Genomic DNA, 25,833 nt, shown 5'->3' with positions numbered 1-25,833 from the left:
GACCAGAATGCCCCCCTGGAGCAATTACCGGTGGCTAAGATTCATTTGAACATTCCACCCATCACTTTCATATTATCTATTCAAGTGAGGTACGGGAACCTCTTGTGTAATATTGCAAATTACACTGTGAAAATTAGACAACCAGCACAGAAGCAGCTGACTCTAATAAGCATTCAAGTTCTTAGAAGGAAACTCGCACCTGCCAACCACTATCACTGCTATCCAATAACTATCACTTAAAGGGAAGGAAAGCCATGGGAGCCAATGTTAGTGCGACCAGGCAGTGGAATTACCTACCAGCTGGTCACGCTGTTACTTGTTATGTGACAAAAGCATCTACGTTACTTAACAAAAGTACACTACAGATACATGAATTCATCTTTTATTTCCCATTTCTTTTGCAGCAGAGAAGCGCTTCACCCTGAGCACCTCACACCAGTAAATCCACACAGACATTGAACTAAGGTGCTGGGTCCCATAAAAATAGTTTGATCATACCAACCTGATGGTGTGAACAAGTAGGCAGCTAAGAAGAGGACACATATTACAACTTCACCTTCGGGTGATTCTTTAAGAATGTATGCAGCTTAAACATAGTAAAACAGGATTAAATGGGGAAAATAAGAAGGGATGTATTACTACAGAAAATATGGTCTAAAGGCTAAGTAGATTGGAAGAAGCAACCTAAATTTGTCTAAGAAAAACTTTTCAAATGTAAAATGTTGGTTGAGTTAGTGAAGGTCAATGGGGGAGGAGGTGATAACAGCAGCACAGTGAGGCACCGAAAGGAGGGACCGTTTGTTGCCCATCCCCCATTCGCTATCCCCACTGGACTCAGTTACAAGTTTTGTCCAACTCCCTCACAGCTGTGCTCTCACGTCACTGTCCAAAATATCTAAGCTGTATTTATACGGGCAATCACAAGTTTAATGTTTTGCCAAGTATTGTTTATCATAGCATAATTAATCATGATCACAGAAGTGATCAGTACTGTCACTTAAAGGATTTTAACACTCAGCTTTAAAAGTCACCTTACTAGACAGCACATGTTCTGCCCGTTACAAGACATATTGTGAGTTTACCAAGAACATACAGGGACAAGGAACTCACCCATTCCTTGCCATTAGTTGGCTTTTCTGACACTCATTTGCCAGCTTCTTATTCATGTCCCAACTTCTCAATTTTACGTTTGCCAATCCATGGAGCATTGCACCTTTACCATTACTTTTGATTGGCTGGCTTCTATCCTTCCACTGCTTGCTTTTGAAGCACTACTTTTTTCTTTTCAGTTAAGCATTCCATAAGAGTGCATGTTATTTCCAGCTGTCTCCCTCTTGTACTTCCGTCACCCTGCACTCCACAATGCTCTCCGTTGTCCTTGTGCTTCTCCCTCCCTCCATGTTGCACTCAACCTAGTGTACTTTCCTCCTGTTGCTTCCTCACCCATGTGCTTCTTCCCTGCCTACACCACCCTGCCTAGCCCATTGCGTCTACTCTCCAACCATGCCCTCTCTTTTGCTTTCCCCTACCCACAACCTACTCTGCCTCCAAATTCTTCTAATCCCCTTCCCTTGCTCCCACCGTTGCCTGCTTGACCGTTTGCTTCTCCCCCGCCTACTCCATTTTGCTCTCTCGCCGGTTGCTTCTCTTCTCCAAACTGCACCCTCTATATTGCTTCTGCCCTCCCTAGGATCCCTGTGTTGCAAGTGATCCGACTCTGGTTCTCGTGATTTTGTATGCATGTGCATGCATAATGCCCACGTCTACAAAATCACACAGGTGGCAGCTTCAAAGGTTTGTTTTTTATTCCTTGGCCAAGGTGCACAGTATCTGGAATGCTCTTTAGCATGGTCACAAACCATAGGCTGAGCCAATAGGTATGAAAAGATAGATCTATTGGCTTTGTCATAATGGTTTATAACGTGCACCCCTTCCTTTTCATATTCACTTATTTAGCACTGATATATGCTCCTGTCAACAGTCTACCTTTTATGTACACATTTTTGTTCTTTTACGCATAGTAAAAAAATTAGCAAAACATGTAGGTTTGTTTTACTCATGAGGCATTTACTTGTCATTGTCTTTATCTGTTAATACTTTCAGCAAAGGTACAAATATCACAGTAACTTCCCAATTTCTCACCACATCTACTTCAGGTAAGAATATCACATCCACTGCTGCATGTTCATGTGCTAGTACTTAAGCCGTAGTACTGCAATTCTGAGGCACAAACCAAATCTAAGAGTACAAAAATTTTTAAAGAAAAAAAAGAAACATGGGCAAAGTCAAGGGGCCTGGCATTGGCGGCCATCCTTTTAATGCTGTCATTTCTTTTTATTTTCTCATGATCTTTGTAAAATGTTATTTGTGATGTGTTGCTGGGCCCTAACCAATATAAAAATTGGTAGAAAGCAAAAATATTTTTCTAGCCTTGTTAAGCACCCTTTTCCATTGTGGCTCCTGGTATGGAAGGGAACCCACCTTGTGTAGATGTGTTCCTTGTGGAACGGCTGAAGGTCGTCACTCAGGCAATGGCTAAAGTGGGCTGACCCACTGCTGTAGTGGGGGGGAAGAACATGCAAATGCCACAACAATAGATCAATGGATGAAGAAAACTGTATGAGAACGCCTCAATAAGTATATTATATAGATATGACTGTCGTAAAAATAGAAGGCTAACACTAGACCTAAAAAAACAAAAAAAGGATCCGTCAATCAATTCACACATGAAGTGAGACAGCTGAAGATCTGTGTGGAGAGTTTAAAACAGTAATTTAAAAACTAAGGCACTTTGATCAAAGAGGTATTACTCCTAGCTTTTCAATAAAAGGAAGGAGTAATAGGGTGAGCTAAACAGGCTGGGGATAGAGTGTTTCAGTCAATCTTAGTCACTGATAATTACTCTGAGAAGCATTCCTTTCCATAGTGTATTTGTTAGTCTATGTCATGACAGACTAGGTCAAATATCATGAAAATCTGGCTTAGACTCACCCAAAGAATAAACAGCTGAACACAAACTGGTAGGGCACGTCCCCTCAGCCTCAAACATGTTTCAGTCTTACTGAGCTTCACCAAGGTACAGTTTGAATTTAAGGTCACAGCTTCCTCGGTTTTCTAAACTGCCCCAGGTATGCCAAGAGATGATCCCCAAGCTCATGTCTCAACTTCCTGCATGTACTTAAGCAGCATCACACCGAAGAGGCCCAAAAATGCTGCTGCTTGTTTTCCCATTCAGAGGGGTTGCAGTCTGGCAGTTTAGTCATGTTGGACTGTTTCTCCTTTGGTAGGGCAGAGACTGATTTGTATACGCTTGTTCCTGGTCTATAATGGCACAACAGAGGTAGAAAATGTTATAGCATGGAAAGCCACTCAAATCAATTACCAGTAGCTATAAAGCAGACCATGGTACTCTCAGAGTGACGTTAAAAGGAAGTGCAACTTAGTCGATCCCTGACTATACACAACGCCTTCTACATCGTCATCACTACCCAGAGGAGTGGACAAAGGACAGGCAGTCACTTTCATCAAACACTTTTTGGTAAAACAAAAATCTGACAAGTGGTTAAAAGGGACTAAAGGTGAGGGTCTGGTCTTTTCTGCTTGGTGGCCAAAAAATTCCATCATTCCTTCTGTTTAGTAAAAGAAGAAGAAGACCTTTATTGTATGATTATTTAAAATCTTTTACAAAGGAAGCAACAAAAGTGCAAGTTAAAAGCATAAGATCTGATTAAAAGGACATGTGTAAAAAGCAGAAATACTATACAGTGATTAAAAACAGTCCATTTAGTGGCAGCATATGCAGAATTTGGCGTATGGAGTGTGCAAAGTACAATTATCGGAGGTGCTTGGACATGGATTATACAGCTGACTCTTCTCTGGCTGTTCGTATGAGCATTTCAGCAGCCGCGTAAAACTTCCCGATTAGTGCCAGTTCCATCGGGACAATAGTGGTGTAAATATGCCTTAAGGCCTCCTTACATGATCTCACGCTGTGATGTATGAACATAGTTCTTAGGTACAAGCGCCTTGGAGAAAGCAAGACTGGGCAACAGCAAATGACATGCTCTGCGGATTCTGTGTGATATTGACACAGGCAGCAGCCGGAGCCACTTGGTGACCAGTTTTTCCAGTGGGCTCTGTAGTCTTGTATTGGCAGGGTTAAGAGCCTCACTCTCATAACATTTTGTAGGGCTTTTCTTCCAAGGCCGGCTTTTAAATAAGGCTGGCATGTGGTGCTTTCATGTGAGTTGGTGAGGCCTTCTGCACCATGGACCAATTTGATCCGTTCAAGGTCCTGTTGCCTCGAGATATTCTTTCCACACTTTTTTAGCAGGATCTTTACTCTACCCTTTGTTAATGATATATCTGTAGGAGGTTCGATTGAAGGACCCAGTGTTTGTTTGGCACTCAAGAGATACCTCGCCCAACGACTGTTATTGTCTGTGAAAACCACCTGCAGCGCTGCCTGATAGAGCCCGGACTTGCATTGGTCACGTTGTGTTGGAGTTTGACTATATCTTTTTTACTTTCAATATCCATTGCTGTAATATTGAACTCTAGTCTGATCAATGATCGCCTGGTCATATGGGGTAGCTTAAAAACTTTTCTATACACCATTGTGTATAGACCCTCCAGTTTTTTAGTCAAGAGACCAGGAAAGACAAGGTGGCCATAGCTGAGGGTTGGCAGTAGCTTTGCTTGCATGACACGTCGGATCCCCTCCGTTGAGTGACTTACAAGCTTTTGATGTAGTTTGCACAAGCCGTATGTTAGTTTAGCTGCTTTTGCCTCCAATGCTTTAACCTGCAGAGCTGGTCTGCCAGTGTCTGCAAATTGTACTCCTATATAAGTGTACTTGTTGGTCTTGCTTATCTTTAGTTTACCTTCTGTTTAGTAAGCCTTTCAAACTTCAATTACTATTGTTTCTTTGCCTTTCTTTTACTTAAGTTTATGTGCAACATCTCACTGTGTAACAAGGTGAAATTCAGGTGGCATAGAGAAGAAACAAACACCATGAATGAAAAAAAGGATCTACAACATTGTGCTTTGTGCATCCGGTATTTCTATAGTAGGATCGTAGACAGTCCATAATGCAGAGCCTCAAGATGGCTTTGACAAAGGTTTCAGTCATTTCAGAATTCTGAGCACATGTAGAGTTGGCCTGCTAATATTTCATCTAGCATGGCAGCACTCTTCTCGATATGTGAAAAATGCTTAGTTTTACTGAGAGTTACGGTCACTTTCACATACCCAGTCTCAGTACATTGTCAACTACCTTTGGATAGCCGGTAAGTTTGCCAAAAGCTGTTTTCAACAAAGTTGGGGCAAATAGTCTACTAAAACAAAAAGTGCGATGTCAGCTATTGATTGGTGAAAGGTATTACCCAACTAACTCATCAAGGTAAACTGCCACGGGTAGCAATCGAAATAATGGAGCAGTAACCACTTCCCATCACTTTTCGCAGTTTAAGTAAATCAAAAAGCTGCACAGAAAGAAAGATGTTTTAGAACAGAAAGGATGGAAACAAAAGAGAAAAAAAGGCACACTGGTTAAATGAGAAAAGTGCCCTCTGATGAAAGCTGTGCATGTGACTTATAGGTCAAGAGTTCAAATTCTGTCAGGACCAACCATCCTAAACTTAACAAAATCGGGTATAACTAGAAGTTAGGAATAGCAACTTTTCTGGTGTACATACACACAGCACCTGCTGCTGCCCCCCCACCCCCCCGTGGTTGGGGGGGGGGAGGGGGGTGTAGCTGCCTATATGTTTTTCACCTTGTATGAATTAGAATTTGCACATCTATTTTTCACAGAACGTCATCTATCATAACGACAGGCGTTGCCTCCCATAACACGACAAGTGCACCTCGTGGTCATAACACATAATGGGAAAACATTTGCCAAATAGGCTCAAAGAAAAACAACACCGTTCCACCTACAAACCCTACATGGTGAAGCTGCCTGTCCATGTGGGTAAGCACATCAACGCCCCACAAAAGGGTACAGTAAGTGCTATCCAAATGCTACAGTAAAACGGGTATAGCAGCAGTGGCAGATGAAACTGCAGAGAAAAGTTGAATAGATAGACCGAAGTTTTCAACAAGATTTGTATTCTTTTTCTGACGTCACCTTTATTTTTAGGTCTGGCCTAGTGCCAGTTGTTGCTGTCTCATTCATGTAGACAAAAACATTCTTAAGTTAAAAAAAAAAAATACACTGACACAAAACAGTGCTTAGTTTAAGCCTGTGGTTTTAGGTGAGGCAGTGAAACTCGTGTTTGGGGACCGGAACTTATTTTTCATTCCTGATGCTTTGGGCCTGAACAAGAGAGAGAGAAGGCAGTAAAGGGGGAAGAGGACAGAGAATGACGGGAAAACAGTGAGCGAGGAAGGAAGCAGGGATGAAAAAGAACAAGCAGGAGTGAAACAAAAGAGCAGGGAGTGTAGGGTGGTGAATGAAAGAGGTATGAAATGACTACACAGCATTGGCATTCAGCAACCCCGGACATTCAGCACCTCCTGGCACAGGTTTCTGGGATGAATTGTATGCACTGGCACTTATTTTATAATTCAAACCCTACATAGACATAAATGCCTGGGGATCTTTGGGTCATCCCTCTTCTTCCATCGGTCTTGTTCAACTTTCATTCATAAAAGCGCTCCTTAACATTCTTACACTGTGAGTGATGGCATTTTGTTTGCACATCCACCTCAAAGGAAGTGCTTTTCAGTGCCAGGGCTGGTGGGTCAGCACTTTACTTTGCTAATGCTTTTTTCTTTCGATTGTTCCTCTTGGGTTTTTTTAGGTCACACAAGTGTCTGTACTATCTATACAGGATACAGTATTTGAAAGCCATTTTATTTTCATGTGACAAGCAGTAAAACTAAAAACGGTTTCATTCATTGTTAAAAGTAAATCTTCCAGCTAAGAAGCACAAATAAGGTTAAATTAAAATGATACGTGATACCAACATTTTAATTATATTTAATATTTTAAAGCAAACACGTGGCTGCCAAGTTTAAAAGATGTCATGTTTTTTTCCTCGTTTAAATTTTTGTTGTATGTATTTGCGGTAAACAAAAAACAACCAAAAAAAAAAACAGAAACAAAATTAATCACACCAGCTCGCCAAGTTTAGAGACAGTGGCTTTGCTAATGCGGATTCCCTCAACAAATGAATGTTTTACAAAATGAGTAAACTGGCCTACTAGCACTAGTGCTAAACAAAAGTGACTTTACTTTTTGTGTAAAAATATCTGGAGAGGAGATGGGTGGGAACTGAGAGGAAACGATTCGTTTCCGACTCAGGGGCCTGTCTGCTTGTGAAGTATGAGCCCTTCGGCTTCTGTGCATTCGTAGCTTGAGTTGCAGTGAAAGCTTAGAAAAGTCTGGCCTTGGAGTCGATAAGCAGAGCCTTTGTTTTAGCTCCTCAGACCCCTTACTCTCGCAGCGCAGAGCGCAGTACCAAAGATTCTACAAAGGATGCTGCAAGGGGGATTCTGGGTCGCTTGAGCTCTTCCTGAAAGGTAACCGAGATTCCTAAATCCACCCCCACTGGCCGCGCACGACTGAGGGATCAGATAACACTGCAACACAATAGAGCAGAGGGAAGGCGAGTAAGGGATCCCGCTGACACAGGACAACACAATGCTGGGGGGAGGGAAGGAATGTGAGGTTTGTATAACGAGCCGTACAAAGCACATGCCATCACATCAGAGACTTGCGTATTCAGTCTACACCGCATACAAACACCAAATATAACCACAACTGGTTTACACTTAAACACTGCACATTCCAAAGGTGGGAGGGTGCTTGATGGGGAGTGAAAAAGCACTAGATAACACAAACAAAAGCGAACTCTGTTGGTTTTCACTTATCTGAAGCACAATGGGGTTAGACACACGGGCCATAGCCCACCCCTTCAGCATACAAATCACATTCACGATGTAAGTGGCAGAGATCTCGAGTTTCCTAGGTCCAGGAGTGAGTAATTCAGTTCAGTGTTTAGCTTTGCATTTTGGGAATTGTAGCCCTGATTTTTAATATGATAAACGCAGTAGTCAAAGCGCATTAACAAAAGTATGGGAACTGTGATGCTGCACTCAATGAGGACAAAGTGTGTGAGCATGGGGGCGAGGTCAAAGGCGTGTGGGTAAAAAACAATATTCTGTAACTCTGTTCAGTCTTTCACCTACAGGTGATTACACTACACACAGAATAACGCACAGCTTAAATGGAAATGAAATGCAAGCATGTTAATCAGAGGGGAATGCACTATCGTACATTATGAAACCACTATTAGTTAATGAACTCCACCAGAAAGCCACAGAATGAAATCTTGGTTAGTGCAGTGGAGAATAGTGACTTGTGTATGTTTAGTGATGAAGCGTCCTAGTCTGGTCTGTGACAGCAAGTACTGTGGAAATGTAAGTCATTATTTTACACTTACACTACACACAGTATAAAATAGCAAATCAGTATTGACCCTGTTCCTCCTGGAAACAGACTATCCCACACTTTGGTCATCTGACCTCTCCATGCTGCAGCCCACTGCCTTTTGGTTGGGAAATTCGAGATTTACACCCCCCTCCCCCGATTCTCACTGAGTAAGCTACGAACCTGCTGTTGGATCTAAAGGAATAGCGCATAATTGTGTTGCCCATGTTTCCTGAGTGGGGCATTATAGTACCAGCAACTCTCCCGTGCCTCAGTTTCATCCCAAGGGAAGACTACAACAGGGAAAAGAACTCAATATTTACAACGAATCTGGAGCACAGCGATGTTTTGAAACAGCAGGTATCTTTCTTTCCCTGTGTAGAGTACTAGTCAAGGAAAAATTGAGGGACCTATCAGCACCAGTGAAAGTCAAGACGGATGGCAGGGTTCAATATGTTTTTTATGGTTCTCTGGAAAAACAGGGCTGGCCATCACCAAGGAAAATGGAGCACCTGCACCCTAACTAAATGTAATGTAACGCCACTGCTGGGGTAGTTTATGTAACCAGGCCTCTGTTGTTTGGGAGGAGCTGAAGCTATCAACGCCAAGGCAACAAGAGGACCTAAGTGCTAGGAGACTATATATACACAACTCTCCTAAAAGGAAATTCGTACTGCTGATAATGGCTACAGCTTCCCCTTTTCTATTCTGATGTATATGTTCCGACTGTCTGCAATGAGCAATTATTCTTAATGTAAACACAAGGGGTGTCATTGTATTTTAAGAAGTGCTGTGGAGGTTGCTCAGCCACAGAGCCTGTTATTCAGCCTGTGAGACGGAAATTGCTTCAATGAGATGCTAGCACTAATTATAGTCAGCCACATGGTACTGTCGTGTTCCTCACCCGCAGAGCGAAATTTCCTACTTCGGAGATCATTGCACATACCACTCATTTCAATATAACTATGTGATAATATAATGGAGAGGTGCTACATTTTCTTTTTTGCCAACGTGCTAGCGTGTTGTACCCAGACACCGTTTCAGTGCTGAATTTAGCAGTGTGCTTTCATCTAAATGGAACGCTTGTCAGTGTAGCTACATATGTGGAGACATTTCTAAAGCAGAAATTCGCTGGACACCTTTCATCGACTGATTTAGGGACCGTGTTACCTCTGACCAAGGGACTAGCCAGAAATTAAAATGCTCCCCACTTTGAACCAAAGCTCTGACAGGTCCAAGTGCACGAAGGAAGCAAGTGCGCCCAAACCTTAGTCAAAGAGCTCTGTTGTCACTTCCATCCACCATTTTACCTTTACATTCTGTCATCCATTAATTCTTTCATCCATCATTCAATTTTCCACCATTCATCCAACCATTGGCCATTCCATCCATCCATCTATTCTTTCCCAGATCAACCATATGAGGATACCTGCATTCATCCATACATCTTCCACACATACATACATCATTTGACTTACCCATCCACCAATAAAGCCTTTCAGCCATCAATTGTTCCTTTTGCCCATTCATTCATTCATCCATCCTCTCAGATTTTCATTTACTTTGTCATCCATCTATTGTCTCAGATTTTCATTTACTCTGCCATCCTTCGACCGACCCATCCATTCTCTCACATTTCCATGAACTATCCATCCACCCACCCACGCACCCTCTCAGATTCTGTTTACTGTGTCGTCATTTCATCCACCCATCTACATATCCTTTTACCCACTCATCCTTTCACCCACTCAACCACACATCTTGTCACCCACTCATCCACCAATCCTTCCACCAACTCATCCATCCATCCTTCCACACACCTATCCTTTCACCTACCCATCCATCGTTTTACCCACTCATCCATCCAACCTTTCATCCTCTCATGTATCCACTTGCTCACCCTTCTCTCCCTTGTCTACCAAACCACCTTTCTTGCTTCTTTCAGTTAATTCTTTCTTCTTTCAGTTAATTATGTTCTCGTATATGCCAAGTTTCAAAAACCAGGCCCCTAAAAACCCCACCCCGCTGTTAAAGCTGGGGGGGGGGGGGGTCCACTACGCCCCTGCCTCTCACTTGTCAGAGACAAGGAACAATCTCTACTTAATTCTAACCTGAAACATAGGACAATAAAATACTTGAACCGTATACATTTTCTTTCAATTATCAAACCACACTCATTTTCATATTAAAAGCAGGTTTGACCTCCCTTGCACAGAGAGACACTAAATATCCTCATTGCAGTTCCCAAGTTCCGATCATCGGCCTGGGATACCAATCACTACAGAGACCACTGCAAAAAACATTTTGCGCAGGAACGGGTTATCCGCTGAGAAAACGCAGAACTGAGCTGCATTGGCAAAGCTGTATAAAGTTAAGTTATAGGGATGAACGACACAGAGCAACAGAGGCAGAACTGAAGGCTGTGCAGAAGAGGTATAAGCTGCATGAATATAGTCGTGTGGGCCGCAGTAATTCGGATAGGGTGCACCAGACAAGACGTAGGAGGTTAGTCTAGAAGAAGTGTTTGGAGGGCACTACATGTTGGTGCGTGGACCCCCTACTTTTTAAAAGCTAGATTCCACAAAAAGGTTTGACTTTGAACCTACCCAGCATTTATTCTCGTTTGTTCATTCCAGGCTTAGTCCGCTTTCTGCAAATGGCAGTGCTTTCTATCTCGCTCCCCAAGGTAAATTCTTTAGGGTTGATTTTACATTGGTCTCTTAATATTAGGACTCACATGAGTAAATGGGTTTCATCCTGCCTCTTTCAATTGTATCATTAGAGGAAAATAAAATATATTCTTTCTTCTAACATTGCACCAACCAACCAATTTGTGGTTATTTCCAGGGTGGGAAGAGGTCATATTCCGATTTGCAGCAGTAAAAGTCTTTATTCCAATTCTTAGTCTTCCTCTCATCAGAGAACTTATGCAGTGATTAAAGGTCTAAACCCAACACAGGCACCAAGCTGCCCTGTTAAGAGTTTCTGCCTTTAAAAAACTATTTGACAGCTGCAAATGGCTTAAAAATAGAGGAAGACCAGAGAACCACCTGTACAAGCCTAAGAAATAAAAGATATGAGGCCTATGGTTGAGCAGGATGTGAGTTCCAGCATCTGGAGAGGGACACTAGGTCTGAGATTAATGAAGAATACATGTAAATACACTGGATAATAGTTCAACCATCATTCATTCACACCGAGGATGTACCAAGCTATACATAAAGCAACTTCAGCCAGGAAGTAGCACAAATATCCACATACAAAAGATGAATGCATCTCCCTGAAGCTATTATATATACACGGAGTCAGCATCGCAGTGAAACTGAATGCAAATCTCTTCTGCAAAGGAGGGGCGCGACCCATTTCCACACCCAATATGCACGGGTCAACAAGTGATTTGGGATGGCCAAGTACCTGCACTGCATATATCCCCAAAGAATGTCCCCCAATTCTACCCTGGAGGCTGCCACACTGGTGACATCCGGTTTTTAAACAGATCAGAGATATGGAATTCTTATAGTCCGTATCCTCCACATATTGTTTGGGGTTAAGGACAACAAAAGTTCATGTTTATTTCATCCACTAGACTCCCAAGATCAAGCACAAACCATCGCCTGCCAATTTACAGTACCACGCAATGGCTCTGTGAAAGAGGATCATCTACAACTACAGCAAGATTTGTAGCCATATGCAGAAGGTGTATATAGGATTCACTAATGCAAATGTATTTACAATTAGGGCGAGCCTTCTAAGGAAAGGAAGTGAGCTGTGAGCTCAGCCTGCATTACTGAAAGTGGTTCAAGTGTAAAACCATGTACACCTGTTTTTAAAATGTAACAATTTGAGGTTACTTGTAAATAATGCCCCAGAAAGCTTCCTGAATATTTGCAAATACATGAAAAAGCTTGAAAGACCGGTGTTTGCTTGCTTTAAAAATAAAATGTGCACAAAAAAGTTGCACCTTGGAAAAAAAAAAAAAAAAGGTTTTGCTAAGCGATTGTGCAGTTTGAGATACCATTTGTCCGAGTCCTGTTTTAAGTAAAATGTATTTGATGTGTCAATTTATTTTTAAAAATGGTAATAGATAATCAGTGTAAATAATCACGGAAACATTCCTTTGTCTGAAGTGAATGTCCAACCTTTTCCAATGTGGATGAGTTTAGAGAGCAGTATTTGAATACCTTTAATTATGTGTACACAAACTCCCAGTGCATTCCAACCCAGTAAATAGAGCTTCCAGCTCTTTTAAATAGATTAACAGAAAGATGGGGAAACGAAAGCCTTGCTAAAATGTAAACCTTGATGAAATATGACCTTTGGAATAATTGGGGAGGCTATTATCAGAGCTCTGATACATTATGAACGCTGCCATAATTTTATATCCCAAGTATATCGCACCAAACGATAAGTGGATTTTTAACGGTACAAGTAGGCTTCTGAAGCAACCCGTCCCTTGGACAAGGAGATATTCTATAAAATTCCACACGCCTAACAGATGTGGCTGCACTCGACACGCAACACCTGCTGTCCCAAACACGTATTATGGCAGATGTTGTCTTTTAAATTAATTCCTCAAACTTTATAGTTCCAGTGCTATTTTGAGTTCCAAGCAGTTGGTACACAGCTCAGCTTTTCCTGTTCACTACACAAATACGAGGAGAATCTTATTTTAAAAAAACGTGGGGGGTGGTTAGACGGTAACCAGCTGACAATATGGAAAGGTAACATCAATTTATAGATCTCTGCAGGTTCAAAATGTCTATTGTAGAAAATAATAGCAAATGCCGACATTTGGTACAAATCTGGGAATCTCAGGTATGTACACTGCTGCCCTGCGATAAGTAAGGGGGGTTTAGGAATTGAAAGAAGAAAAATAATTTACGTTATATATACCTTAACATATATTCTGTTTTAGTATTGCCCATCCTCGCTTTCTTGTTGTCTCTTTTTATTTTTTCATTGGTTTTATTTATGTTCTGCCTGCTAATGTTGTCATTATACAAAGAGTAAAGTGACTTTTTACTTATACTGAATACAACTTATCAAATAACAAAAAGTGGAGGATGTCTAGTATGTTGTTCCATTCGCGGATGTGCAAAAAAATAGCTTCCAGAAGAAAATATTTCTGAGGGCACTTTGGTGCCCGTCTCGGAGTAAAGCTGCACTTTGACAAACAGGTAATGGTTTACTATCAGGCCTTATGTGTTCTTTTTGGACCTCCTTCAAAATCCATCTTTTGGTCCATACCAAGTCGGCCTTGTCTATGGGCTGTGCAAAAATGATACTATCGCCCCTGTCCATTCCGTTGCACAGGTTGCCGCATAATGTTCTGATTTTTTTCCAATTTTGTTGCATTGCTGTCATGGTGCTTGCCATGGACCACCCTGAACAAGTGGCAGATAAATGAAACATTTCCAAAGGGTGTCTAGGGGCACCGGCTGCCCTATGAGATTCTCACACTGACTAAGGCAACGGGATATTTTTCTTTGAGGCTCTGGAGAGTTCTTCCTACTAAGCTCAACTCTGCTTGTCTAAACCTTTTTGCAGCGTTAAATAAATACACCTTTATGAAAGATTTTCCTGCCTGGACTTCATTCCACTGCTCTCTTGCTGCCTGGCTGCTCTGAAATAACTTTTGAGCTACCAAAAAACTGTATTTTGTACATGTACAACTCCTTTCTTTTTTCAAGCACTTTGAAATTGTTATTGTTTTCTTAATTTCCAATTGTTATCACATTTTTAAATTTACTCTTTCACTTTACCGAGTTGTATTAATTTTTGTGTTTGTTTAGTGTGATGTCACGTCTCACTTTCTAAAGTTAGGTTTTCAGTGATTTATATACAAAAAAGTAACTTTATTGGGACGTATGGAGATAAACTCAGAGGAGCATTAGCTGAACCGTGCCGGATCCTTTAAGGAATGAAGCCGATATGGCATCTGCCAGTCTAGTCAATGTAGGAGTCAACATTTTATACTTAAAATCGGATCAGAGTTGCAACAAGAGCTTACACTCCCCTTTAGTGAGGCAAACCAATCATTTTCTGCATTTTCTTTTATTAGAGAAATGCAACGACTTCACAGTTTGTGACCCTTTAAGATAGAGTGATGAAAGCATTAAACGGTTAGCAACGGAAGATATACTTTTGCTGATATATTCAGAGATTATAACTGTTGATCTTTAAGGGATAACCTTCCTGTGAGATAATTAGAAGGCCCACTCTCAATAATCGTGGAAAGCAGCACAACGTAGGTTTTTTAACCCCTTGCATGCCCGCCCCTTTCCCCGCCCAGTGCCGCGCCTTCCATTAGCGGGCGGAGTTCATGACGAGCTGGACTCGTCATGGGCACAGCGCCACCGCAGCCCATGACGAGTCCAGCTCGTCATGGGCACTGAAGGGGTTAAAGCCTACATTTCAATAGTTCGAATTTACAGGTTTCTGTGCGGTATTTAGTGGCACAAGAGGTACGAAGAGATGCAAAATATGTAGTCAAGCAACCACCGGCAATACTTCAAGTACAAAAGGCACTAAAAGACAATAAGTTTTATAATTAATGCTCCCAGTTTTCCGTTTTTACATATGAATACAGACAGAAAACAGTATGTTACCTGTCTGTATTAATTTTAAGAAGTCGAAAAATACAGAAAACTGCATCTTGTGAGTGACTCTCCGTGCTGTCCTTCATAAATTATAAGCCAACAGTTGAGTAGATAGACATCATGGAGTGTAAAAAAAAAAATCCTGCATTCAATTTCCTTTAATACAGGCATATGTTAACAAATATTTGTATACAATGCTAATATTTACCTGTGGGTGTAGTGTTTTGTTATATTTGGCAGCTTAATTAGCTAAAGCGTGACAGGTACCAAAGTATGAGTGCAAGTTATCAGTTAAATAAATGCGGAAATATACCATTTCACATCTACATTTATTCTCAAAACATCAAATAAATATGGAAAGTACCAATAAGATGACCAGAAAATAAATAGTGGTAAATACAGAAGCAAATGTTCAAAAGAAATACCATAACACCGGGAGCCCTATTAAATTACATTCCATACATATAGTACCTGTTTGCTTCTGAGTAGTGCTGGTACCCTGTAATTAAAATGATTGTACCTCTGCTAAAAAGTGCAGATGCTCTCGGCTCTCCCTCTAAAAATAAATAGGTGCAGGTGCTCAGTACCTCCCAGAATAGGACCATATAAAGCGCTAGGTATATGAGCCAAGAGATTCAAGAGAGACACCGAGTTAAAATAAAAAGATAATAGCATAGACCAAAAGCCAAGAGACCACACCAGTACAAAAACAATCAATGATGAAGCCAATAGGTTTTGCCTACGCAAGAGCTATTGACATTGTCAATATATTCGAGCCCTTTGGTACAGCACAGTGGATCGGAGTGGCATAGAGCTGAGAGGACTGGCATAGAGGGCAGTTGTGTAGAGTAAGAGTGGAGCGGCGTAGACTGGAGTAGAGCTGAGTGGCATGGCAGAGTTAAGCGGCATAGAAAGGCACATTGTGCAGTGGCGTAGAGGGAAGTGGCATTGAGTGGCATGGCGTAGAGTGGCACAGTGAGGAGTGGACTGGCGTACAGTGGAGGGGCATAGAGTGGACGGGCATAGCGGTGACAGGCATAGAATGCAGTGGCGTAGAGTGCAGTGGCGTAGAGTAGAATGGTGCAAAGTAAAGAGGAGGGCGTAAAGCGCAGTGGCACAGAGTAGAGCTGCGTAGAGTGCAGCGATATACAATAGTGAGGTGTGCAGAGTGCAGTGGCGTTGAGTGGTACAGAGTAGAGTAAAGAGTGTAGTGGCATAGAGTGGTTGCAAAGTATAGTAGAGTGGCATAGAGTGTGTAGAGTGATATAGAGTGCAGTGGTGTAGAGTGATGTAGAGTAGAGTGCAGTGGCATAGAGTAGTGTATTGTGTCGGTGCAGTTTGTGTAGAGTGGCATAGAGTGGTGCAGAGTAGAGTGCAATGGTAAAGAGCAGAGTGCAGTGGCATATAGTCGTGCAGAGTAGAGTGGCATATAGTGCAGTAGCGTAGAGTGCAGTATTGTAGAGTGTATTGGTGCAGAGAAAAGTATAGTGCAGTTGCATAGAGTGCATTCGTGCGGAATAGAGCAGAGCAGAGTGTTGTGGCCTAGAGAAGAATGGTGCAGAGTAAAGTGGTGCATAGTTCAGTGGTGTAGACTGGTGCAAATTAAAGTAATTAAAGTGCTGTAGCGTAGATTACAGCGTTGCAGAGTAGAATGCAGTGGTGTGGAGTACAGTGCAGTGTCGTAAAGGGTTGTGGCACAGTGGCGCAGAGTGCAGGGCGCTGGCGTACAGTAATGTGCAATGATGTAGAGTACAGTGGCGTAGAGTGGTGCAGTGTATAGCAGAGTGGCATAAATGTGGAGTAGAGTATGGGATTGGTGAAGGAGAAAAGAAACAACATAGAAGGGGGGATAGGTGCGAGGGAATAGATGCTGCATGGACAGGGATATGGAAGACGGACTGAAAACACAAGCAATCATAGGGAGTGCTTGAACACAAAGTAGCTCCAAAAACGGGAGCAGTGGATGGACACAAGTAATTGGTCCATACTCTGTGTGAGTAACGAACACCAGAAGAGGAAATACCACCTGCATGCCGCAGCCAACAATAATGAAGGAAATGAGAGTAATGCTGAAGCTGACAAATGGTAAACTATGGGTGAGCTTTAACCCCTTCGCTGCGGCGGGAATTCCGCCGCAGCGCTGGGGGGTGCGGGGGGGCAGCACGGTGGCGCTGTGCTCATGACGGAGCCGAGCCACGGTTGAGCTGTGCTCATGACGGAACGGTTCCGTCATGACTCCGCCCAGTTGCGTTGTCCCCCCGCACAGGCGGGGAAACAGCGCCGCGTGGGCGGAGTGGCCGCCAACGGTCGTGGCATGACGGAGCGGTTCCGTCATGAGCACACGGCAACCGTGGCTCATGACGGAGCGGTTCCGTCATGAGCGGGGAAGGGGTTAAACCCACTGTACGTAAACAAAAGTCTCGCAGAGACAGCACTTGCACTGTCTAGGTGAAATTTCAAAACATACAAGCTGCTTCTACGTATGACAAAATGAACATTAAAATAGAGCTGAATAACTGTGACCTTTATCTGTCCCAGTCTACCTCTCTATGTATTTAAACAATTTAAACGCAGTCATAATAAAAGGGGGAAAGCTTGCTATTCCTAGGGTAGCTGTACTTCCTAAGGCTCACTTTATGTCCCTTTCTCAGGCCTCCTCCTAACCTCCATCCAAACTGGGAAGAGCTCAATAATGTAAATGTCCTCTGCACTATTCTCTAAAAAGCCATTCAGTAGTGCTCCTAGTCCTAACAAGCAAATACTGCTGGAAACAAACATCAGAAAAATATACCATCCAAGACCTTGTTTTATCATGCTGGCTTAATTCCAGATCCAGACATGGTGAAAAGCAAAGTTGCTAATTGCATGAGGGATGTCGCTGTTTGGATGCCTAGTGACTATCTCCAATTAAACAGCAACAAAACTGAGATTTTGCTCTTTGGGAAAGCGTCTGAGCTTTGGTAGGCCAACTGGTGGCAGTCTGAACTTTGCCCTGATTTTTCAACTAAGCAGACAGTGAAAAATCTGAGTGAAGTTGGACTGATCACTTTCCATGAAGGACCAAGTAAACACCACATTGGGCTCCTGCTTTGCCTCCATGAAGCTTCTTAAAAAGGACCTCCCTTGGCTTCCCGACAGTGCCAGGAAATCTCTTGTCCAGCCTCATTATTAGTCACCTAGACTACGGGAATGCTCTACTAACATCAGTAAACAACAACTTGCTGACCAAGTTGCAATTCGGTCCAGACCACTGCCGTTAAAACTAATCTACAATCTTCCTTCCCGCTCCCCCTCCGCCCCTATTCTTCGGGCGCTTCATTGGCTGCCAATCAGGAAACGGATAGTCTTTAAACTTTGCTGTCTGACACATAAGACACTTCACAAATCCCGCACTGCCTACTTGTCCATTTTTTTAAACCCATATCGACCCGCTATGTGCCTCAGGTCCTTGGACTTCTGACTATTCCTCGTATTCAGAGCTCAAATCAGGGGGGCAGATCGTTTTCATACACTGCCCCAATCACTGGAACACACTCCCCTTAGTCTCTGCTTCTGCTCAGACTTTATCTCCTTCAAGAAGGGTTTGAAGACCAGGTTGTTTTAGAAGTTCCTCCACTCTTAGCAGGGAAGCACTGAGATACTTCTTTGGGAGTGAGTCAGGCGCTATATCAAATGTCTATATCAATATCACTCTCAGTGCACCTATGTTTATTCTCCTTATCTACAACCAGACGTGGACACTCGACTCAAACTAGAAACCAAAGAATGTCCCCTTGAGCATGCGCAACGTTGAAAAATACCCAAGCATGGAACCAGTCTCATCCTATGCATTACACACTACGTAGAAGCCTTCCTTAATAATTCTCTGTGCTCAGATATGAGCAAATTCAAATATTGGTCTGCTTTATACAGGGAAAGGTCTAACCTTCTGTAGACGGTTGTGGTACTGCTTTCAACTAACTAATGGATGGCTCTGTGTGGTCTTTTCAGCATATGCCTTGCACACTATTTTACACAAGTGCAATGTGACAGTGGAGAACAGAAGATCCTCTCTACCAACCTCTAGACTCTGAGGAGTTGGTCCTATGCCTGGCTGGAGTACCTAGTTTCAAACAGGCAAGACAGACATTAAGCAAAGGTGGCCACTAGAGAAAGAGAAGCCCCAGGCGGTAACCCTTAAATAATTCTACACTTGGCATCTCAAGAGGAGCAGCAACAAACAATTTAAATCTAATTGTACAGCATCATTTGTTTGCACCACTGCAATACGCTGCTTAGCAGTCAAGGACAGCACCACATGCAGGACGACCTGAAAAGGGTGATCCAGGCAAGCCAAGAATGGGATTGAACCCACTTGTTCCAATAAAGCAAAAAGCAAAAATATGAAGTGGAGGACTTCTTTCAACATTCATTCATGAGTGCACATCCAGGGCTTTAAGTGAGGTGAACCGCAAAATAATCACAACCTGACGTTACAACAGGTCATTAACGGGGTCTATTTGGCTTCATGTAAGTAGTTGGCGAAATGAATAGATAGCCCGGGGGAGACCTGCTTTCTTTAAAACCCTATCCCTGCAAACTAACAATACCAAGTCACGCCACTTCATGAAGCATTTTTCAGTTCACTCGAAGGGCTATGACAACAATTTAATTTGCTCCAGAACTGCTGTTTTACAATGATCCACAACAAATTAGGAAGCAGAATGAAGCCACAGCATGATAAATGTTGACTAGTGCCACTCAACCTGACAACACCTCATTAATGATCAAAAGAAATCATCCGAGCTCCCAACCCTGTGGCACTAGATTCAACCTATATCTCTCATTCTTTTACACTTATTTTAGGTCGAGCCTACCAGACCGCTAATGTGAGCTTAGCAAAGCTTAATGTGGGCCTAAACCCACTCATTGCTTACTATTGGCTAGCATTGTCCATTTCTTTTCATTTATTCTTATTTAATGACTAGCCTTGCCCATCATGTTTGTTCTTCTCTCTGGAGCATGTCCTCTTTACTAGAGCCCTTCCACTGCTCACTTTTAGGGAACTACTTTTTTCTTTAAGACCTCCGTCATAGTGCACAAGTTTTCCAGTTGTCTCCCTCATATGGTTCTATCCCCATAAACCTCCAGATAAGGCCCCCACAACTGGACACAACACTCCAGTGGTGGCCTCTAGAACCAAACATCACTTCAAATGAGAACTCCAGTACCCGCACATCAAATTGGACTGCAAGCTCTTGAAACAATACTCCAGATGAGCCCCCCAGAAGTGGACCCAGCACCTACTATGTAGCCTCCGAATCGGAGCACAATATGCCTGAAGTGGCCCTCATAGCTATTAGCAATCCTTCAATCAAGGAATTGTGTCTAGGCTCAATATTATACATCAGGCCCTTAGAACTGAAGGCAATGTTCCAGACAGAAAAGGGCCTTATTAGTGATGAGAGCATTGTTGAGTTGTAGCACTAAAACCCTTTTCTGCCATTTGTATTGTTGCTCATCAACACCCGAAAATTTGCTTTGGTCTTTCTTCATTCATCCCATATTGTTTAACCACACTATGATCATCCAGTAGGGAGCTCAAATATACTTTACGGCAAGAGAATCTGGCACAATTAACACTACAGCGTTTCTATAATTATGCTGTGAGTGTAGGGGAAACTTGCCCTAATACTACCTCTGCTATCACCATTGTATGTGTGTGAAGGAAGGTGGCACCATTACTGCATATACAGTACCTATTTTATGCGAGAGTGTGAGTGTGTGTAAGTGCACACTGCTGATATTGCTACGTATGTGATCTGCTTTTAAAGGATGCTTGAATGCTGCACCTGCACTGTGTGTGGGTGAAGCTTGGTAAAATGTTTTCAGTACAGAAAAGCCAATATGACTGGTTTGTTAGGGTTGGGAGACATTTAAGTTGCGTCTAACAGACAGCACTAGCAAGACTCATTATAGGTTTATCAAAACCTACAGATGGCTTAAAACTGGCAACTGCTTGGCTTTATTGTCACTCTCATTTACTTGATTCTTATTTGATGGCTTGCATTGTCAATCATGCATTTGTCTCTCCCCTAGAGCATAGCTTCTTTACCATCCTTTTATTTAGGGCACTTGAATACTTCCGTTACTTACTTTCAGAAAACTCGTTTTAGGTCTCACCTACCCAGCTTTTAGCTTTCTGGTAGGTGCAAGCTTCTTGTAATCCATACCAAAAACTTAAGTGGATTCAAAATGCGCCCATTACTTGTCATTGAATGGCCTTTTTGTCACTCATTTTATTGCTACTTATCTCTTCTTGGAGCATAGCCTATTTTCTTTCCTTTTGATTGGCTGACTTGTATCCTTACACTTCTCACATTTAGGGAGCTACCGGTTTCCATTCAGCACTTCATTAGAGTGCACGGGTTTTCTTGCTCTCTCCCTCATGTGATGCTTCTGCCTTAAAAGAACTGCCCCACATTCATAGTGTTTCTCCCTACCCCTTACAACTGGTCTGTAAAAGTACAACAGGTATTTTTGCCTGGGTATGACTAAAAAGCAGACTTTATGGGTTGTTTTTATTTTAACTCCTGCAATCCACATACTGCACAAAAGCGTAGGCATTGGCACACAAAGGCTTTTAGGTGCTGGGTGAGGGGTCTGCTACAGCAGTTACTTAGCTGGTGTTCGAGGTAGAGTGTGTAATTAGCATTACTGAAAAGGAGATATCTCTTCTCCTGGAGACCCCTAAATGTATTCCCTTGGCTACTGCAAAGGACAAAATGGCAGGCGCATGTTTCAGTTCCTAGTCCTGTAAAAGTAAATTAGGAGTTGGCAAACATTTCCCGTTAAACGTACTTATTCTTTTTAAATTCCATTCAGTTTCCTGAGTGAAATGTATTTGAAAAATAAACCATACCATAGATACAGATTCAAAATAATGAATTCAGTGCACAGTTTTGAGATACCTTAAAATATGTTATGGTTTTTCCTCCAAACTTTTGTAATGTTTTTTCCTTTTTTTTTTTTATTCCTTACAAACGAGCATTGGCAAAGCCAATAGCTTGGCACTCCCATTATAAAGGTGAAACCTACTGGGTATGCCAATGCATGTTGATACAATCCCTACTTGCCTGTTCTGTAGGGTCGCTTGATGGTTTTAACTAGAGCCACAATCTAAGTGATTAACATTAGTTGTACACAGTTAATACTTTGCAGTTGACTTTTAAAATATTTGGCAATATAATTTCATACCAAACTAAAAATACACTTTAGCTAACGCATTAAAAATATGTCAGATGTACTGGGCAAACAGCGTAACAATGACATACATCACTTAAAAGTAGGAATAATAAACATTTCACAAAATCCAGTCCATCAAAGTGGGAGCTGAATTTTGGCTATGGCATCCAGCAATGCGGATGGTTGCCTTACATAAAGCCCTAAATCAGAAAACATTTATAAATGAATGAATGAATGAAATTGACTTATAAAGCGTACTGTTATCCCAACGGCGTCCTAGCACTAGGTAACAATTCAAAACTGTCCAGATAAAACCAGTGACAATTCTTGGGGGCGGCCGTACAATGAGGAGTACGACCAAGTTTGTAATTGCTTCCTAAAAAACAAATACTTTTTCTCCAGTCTCAAAGACAGCCGAAGTTGGTTCAAGCACCCATTTCAGGTAACATAAATGCTGAATGCTTCAGAGAACGGATTAGTTTGCTGGGAGTCAGAAACAGGCCGGGCCCTTCATGGTTCCGACACTTTGCCAATGTGTCTGCTCGTTTCTCCTGCTCCAAAGAATAAATGTACTGTTTTCAATACTCCAGCCGAACATCCTCTGCCATGCTCCCACCCCTTATTGGGAACAGGCTGCTTTTCTTACCCGGTTCCAATAAAGTGGTAGCAAATCTGAATAAATTTTCTTCCAATTCAAAACACACATAAAAAAATAAATAAAAATAAATCAGACCCGAAGTCCACAATTCTGCCTTACTTAATCTACATGCCCTTCATGGCTTTGCAAGATGCACCGCCGCAAAACCTTATCAAGCGAAAACCTGGTCTTCTCTATTACATTTCCACAAGCAATGCTACCAGGAAACATGCTGACTGACAAGCAAAATATATTCTCTGCTTCCAGCTGACTGGTGTGGTTGTTTAATACGACGTTTTGTAAGCCATATTTAAATGCCATGCACAACCATCTCTGTTTTCTGAAATACACACTTGTGTTTTATCCATTTTCATTTGCCCCGCTGGTAGACTTTACAGTGAAAAATACCATAGAGAGAAAGGAAAATATAGACAGGTACAGAACAAGAACATGAGGGGCACGATTCAAGATGACCCTAGAAGTAAATGTAAGTAATGCATTTCATTTACTTGAAAATTGACACATTTAGGGTGCCATGCCCTAGATCAATTTAATTAAAGTATTTACCTGTTCTGCTCCGTAAGCTGTTGCAAACTGGACAAACTCTTCTATGCTTACAAATCCATCTCCATCTTGGTCAAGGGCATCAAACACAGCACGGAGGCGAGCAGCCTCATCCTCACAGATCGAGGTATCTTCTTGGGTGGGGTTAGGCAGGTTTACATCCTGAAGGGGCTCCATAGTTTGCACTTGCTGGGGGGGGAAATGTACAACAAAACTGGGGTCTGCATTGCTGTCATCATGATGGGGCAGTCCTTCGCAGACTTGGGAAGGGTAGCAAACATCCTCTGCACATGGGGATTGGCTATCCATGCAGCCCACATGCTTCTCGTCAACAGACGAAGTATGCTCAAACAGCGAATCTTGGGAGGTTCCAAGATAATTATAGGACTGTACAGGAAAAAGGTTAGTTTCCTCTTCAAAGGCTTCCAGATCCACTAGAAACCCATTTACAATTTTGGAAGTTTGATCTCCATTACTGGAATGAGGAGACAAAGACAGGTCTACCAATAACTCCTCATCTCTAGTCAAATCGGTACATGTTTCAACAGGAAAAGGATCCAGCACATCAAAGCGAAAATCCGATTCCCATTTCTCATTTTGGCCAACGAGATGAGGCAGTTCTGCTGGTCTCCTTTCATCATTGCCTAAACTATACATCCCATCTGTGCCCTCTTCCAGTCGACACAAATATTCAATTGGACTATCGGGATAGGGATCTTGGTTTCCTTTGATGTTCTGGTCATCTTTCTCCAGAAGAGGTGGTAGTTTGCTGGGAGTCAAAACGAGGCTGGGTCCTTCAGGGGGGTCTCCCTGACCCAAAGGATATGCTCGTTTCTCAAGCTCCATGATGAAATATTTACCATTCTGCTCTGGGAACAGCATACTACCAAATATCTGCCCCCCAGGATCAAGCCCACTTTTTGCATCTGGTTCTGGTAGAGTTCTTAACAAATCCGCCTCCATTTTCATTAGTTATACACAAGATGAAGTAGGTCAGACATGTCCATCATCACTTTGCAAAATGCAAATACGCAAAACCTTCAACAAGAGAAAGGTCAAACTGCTCTTCATTGCATTCCCCCCAGGTAATTCCACCATGTAACAGACTGAAGGACACGCAGCATGCATTCTTTGCAGGCTGACATTCATTGCTATGCCTGGGCCAGGCATGAATACATCCCCAAATTATTCAGACTGAGGTCCATGATATTTTGCAGAAAGATCCAATAAAATTCAATAAACCCCTCCTCGTGCAGTTCCAAAAGTAGTACTTATTCTTGGAGAGTGATATGGCGATGTAACAAATGGTGGATGTCTGCTTCTTTCCTGGAAAAATTCTTCATTCACGTGCGAAGAGCTCTGATCTGGAGCTGGAATCTCCGACGAGTCCTGAGCAGGCTGTGACAATTGAGAAAAAAGCAAAGAGCCCAAATCAGGTGCTGGGACCTCAGAACTTTGGTCAGGGTATGGGAACTGCAATAAGCGTTGGTCAGGTGCTGGGGACAGCGAAGAGCTTTGGTCAGGAGGTAAGAACTGTGATGACCCCTGGTCAGGAAAAAGTGACTGCAATGCACTCTGATCAGGTGTTGGGGAATCTGAACTTTGATCAGGAAAAGGGAAGTACAACACACTTTGATCAAGTATTGGGGATTGTGTTGAGCTCTGGTCAGGGGCTGGGAATTCAGATGAAATCTGGTCAAGTGAGGGCCAATCTGACAGGGTCTCAATGGACTCTACAAGTTGTGAATTGCTTTGGTCAGGCTCTGGAAACTGACATAAGATTGGGTCGGACCCTTGGAATCGTGTTAAACTTCTCTCTTGGAATGTAAACAAACTCTGGTCAGGCTCGGGGTACTGCAATAAGCTCTGGTCTGGAAGTGGAAAATATAATGGATACTGGTCTGGTGATGGTAACTGCAAAGAACACTGGTCGGCAACTGGAAATTGTAATGAACTCTGGTCCGGCACTTGAAAGTGTAAGGAGCTCTCCTCTAGCTCTGGAATCGGAGATGAACTCTGATCAAGATGATAATAGAGTAAAGTACTCTGGTCCGGCTCAGAATCCTGTGATGAACTTTGGTCTGGTACAGGGTGTTGTGATGAACATGTGTCTGGCTCAGGATATTGCAATGAGCTTTGGTCAGGCACAGGATATTGAGAAGAACCCTGGTCCACCACAGGGCTTTGCAATGGACCCTGGTCTGGCAAAGGGTACTGCAAGGAACTTTGATCAGGCAGTGAGATTAATGAAGAACTCTGATCCGAATCTGGCAGGTGCGATGAGCTCTGGGAAGGGGCTTGGCGGTCCAGGTTCTTTAGCAGCGAACTGTGGTGCAAGAGCAATATACGGTGGTCCTGTATCTGTGCCCAGG

At 42.5% G+C, this 25,833-nt stretch overlaps 1 protein-coding gene across 5 annotated transcripts in view; it reads right to left on the bottom strand.

The window, feature by feature from the left end:
• The window catches only part of RAB11FIP3 (RAB11 family interacting protein 3), a 510,528-nt gene extending 485,972 nt beyond the window's left edge, over positions 1-24,556 (bottom strand). For all 5 annotated transcript variants that reach the window (XM_085628392.1, XM_085628394.1, XM_085628393.1 and 2 more), the window contains exon 1: positions 23,465-24,556. In XM_085628392.1, the coding sequence (XP_085484518.1) occupies positions 23,465-24,430 (966 nt within the window). In that variant the 5' untranslated portion in view covers positions 24,431-24,556. The remainder of the gene's footprint in view (positions 1-23,464) is intronic.
• Positions 24,557-25,833: the final 1,277 nt, after the last annotated feature.

Source organism: Triturus cristatus, chromosome 10 (genome assembly GCF_964204655.1).
Source record: "Triturus cristatus chromosome 10, aTriCri1.1, whole genome shotgun sequence".
NCBI classification, from domain to species: Eukaryota; Metazoa; Chordata; class Amphibia; order Caudata; family Salamandridae; genus Triturus; species Triturus cristatus.
This window is presented reverse-complemented; position numbering and strand designations above follow the sequence as displayed.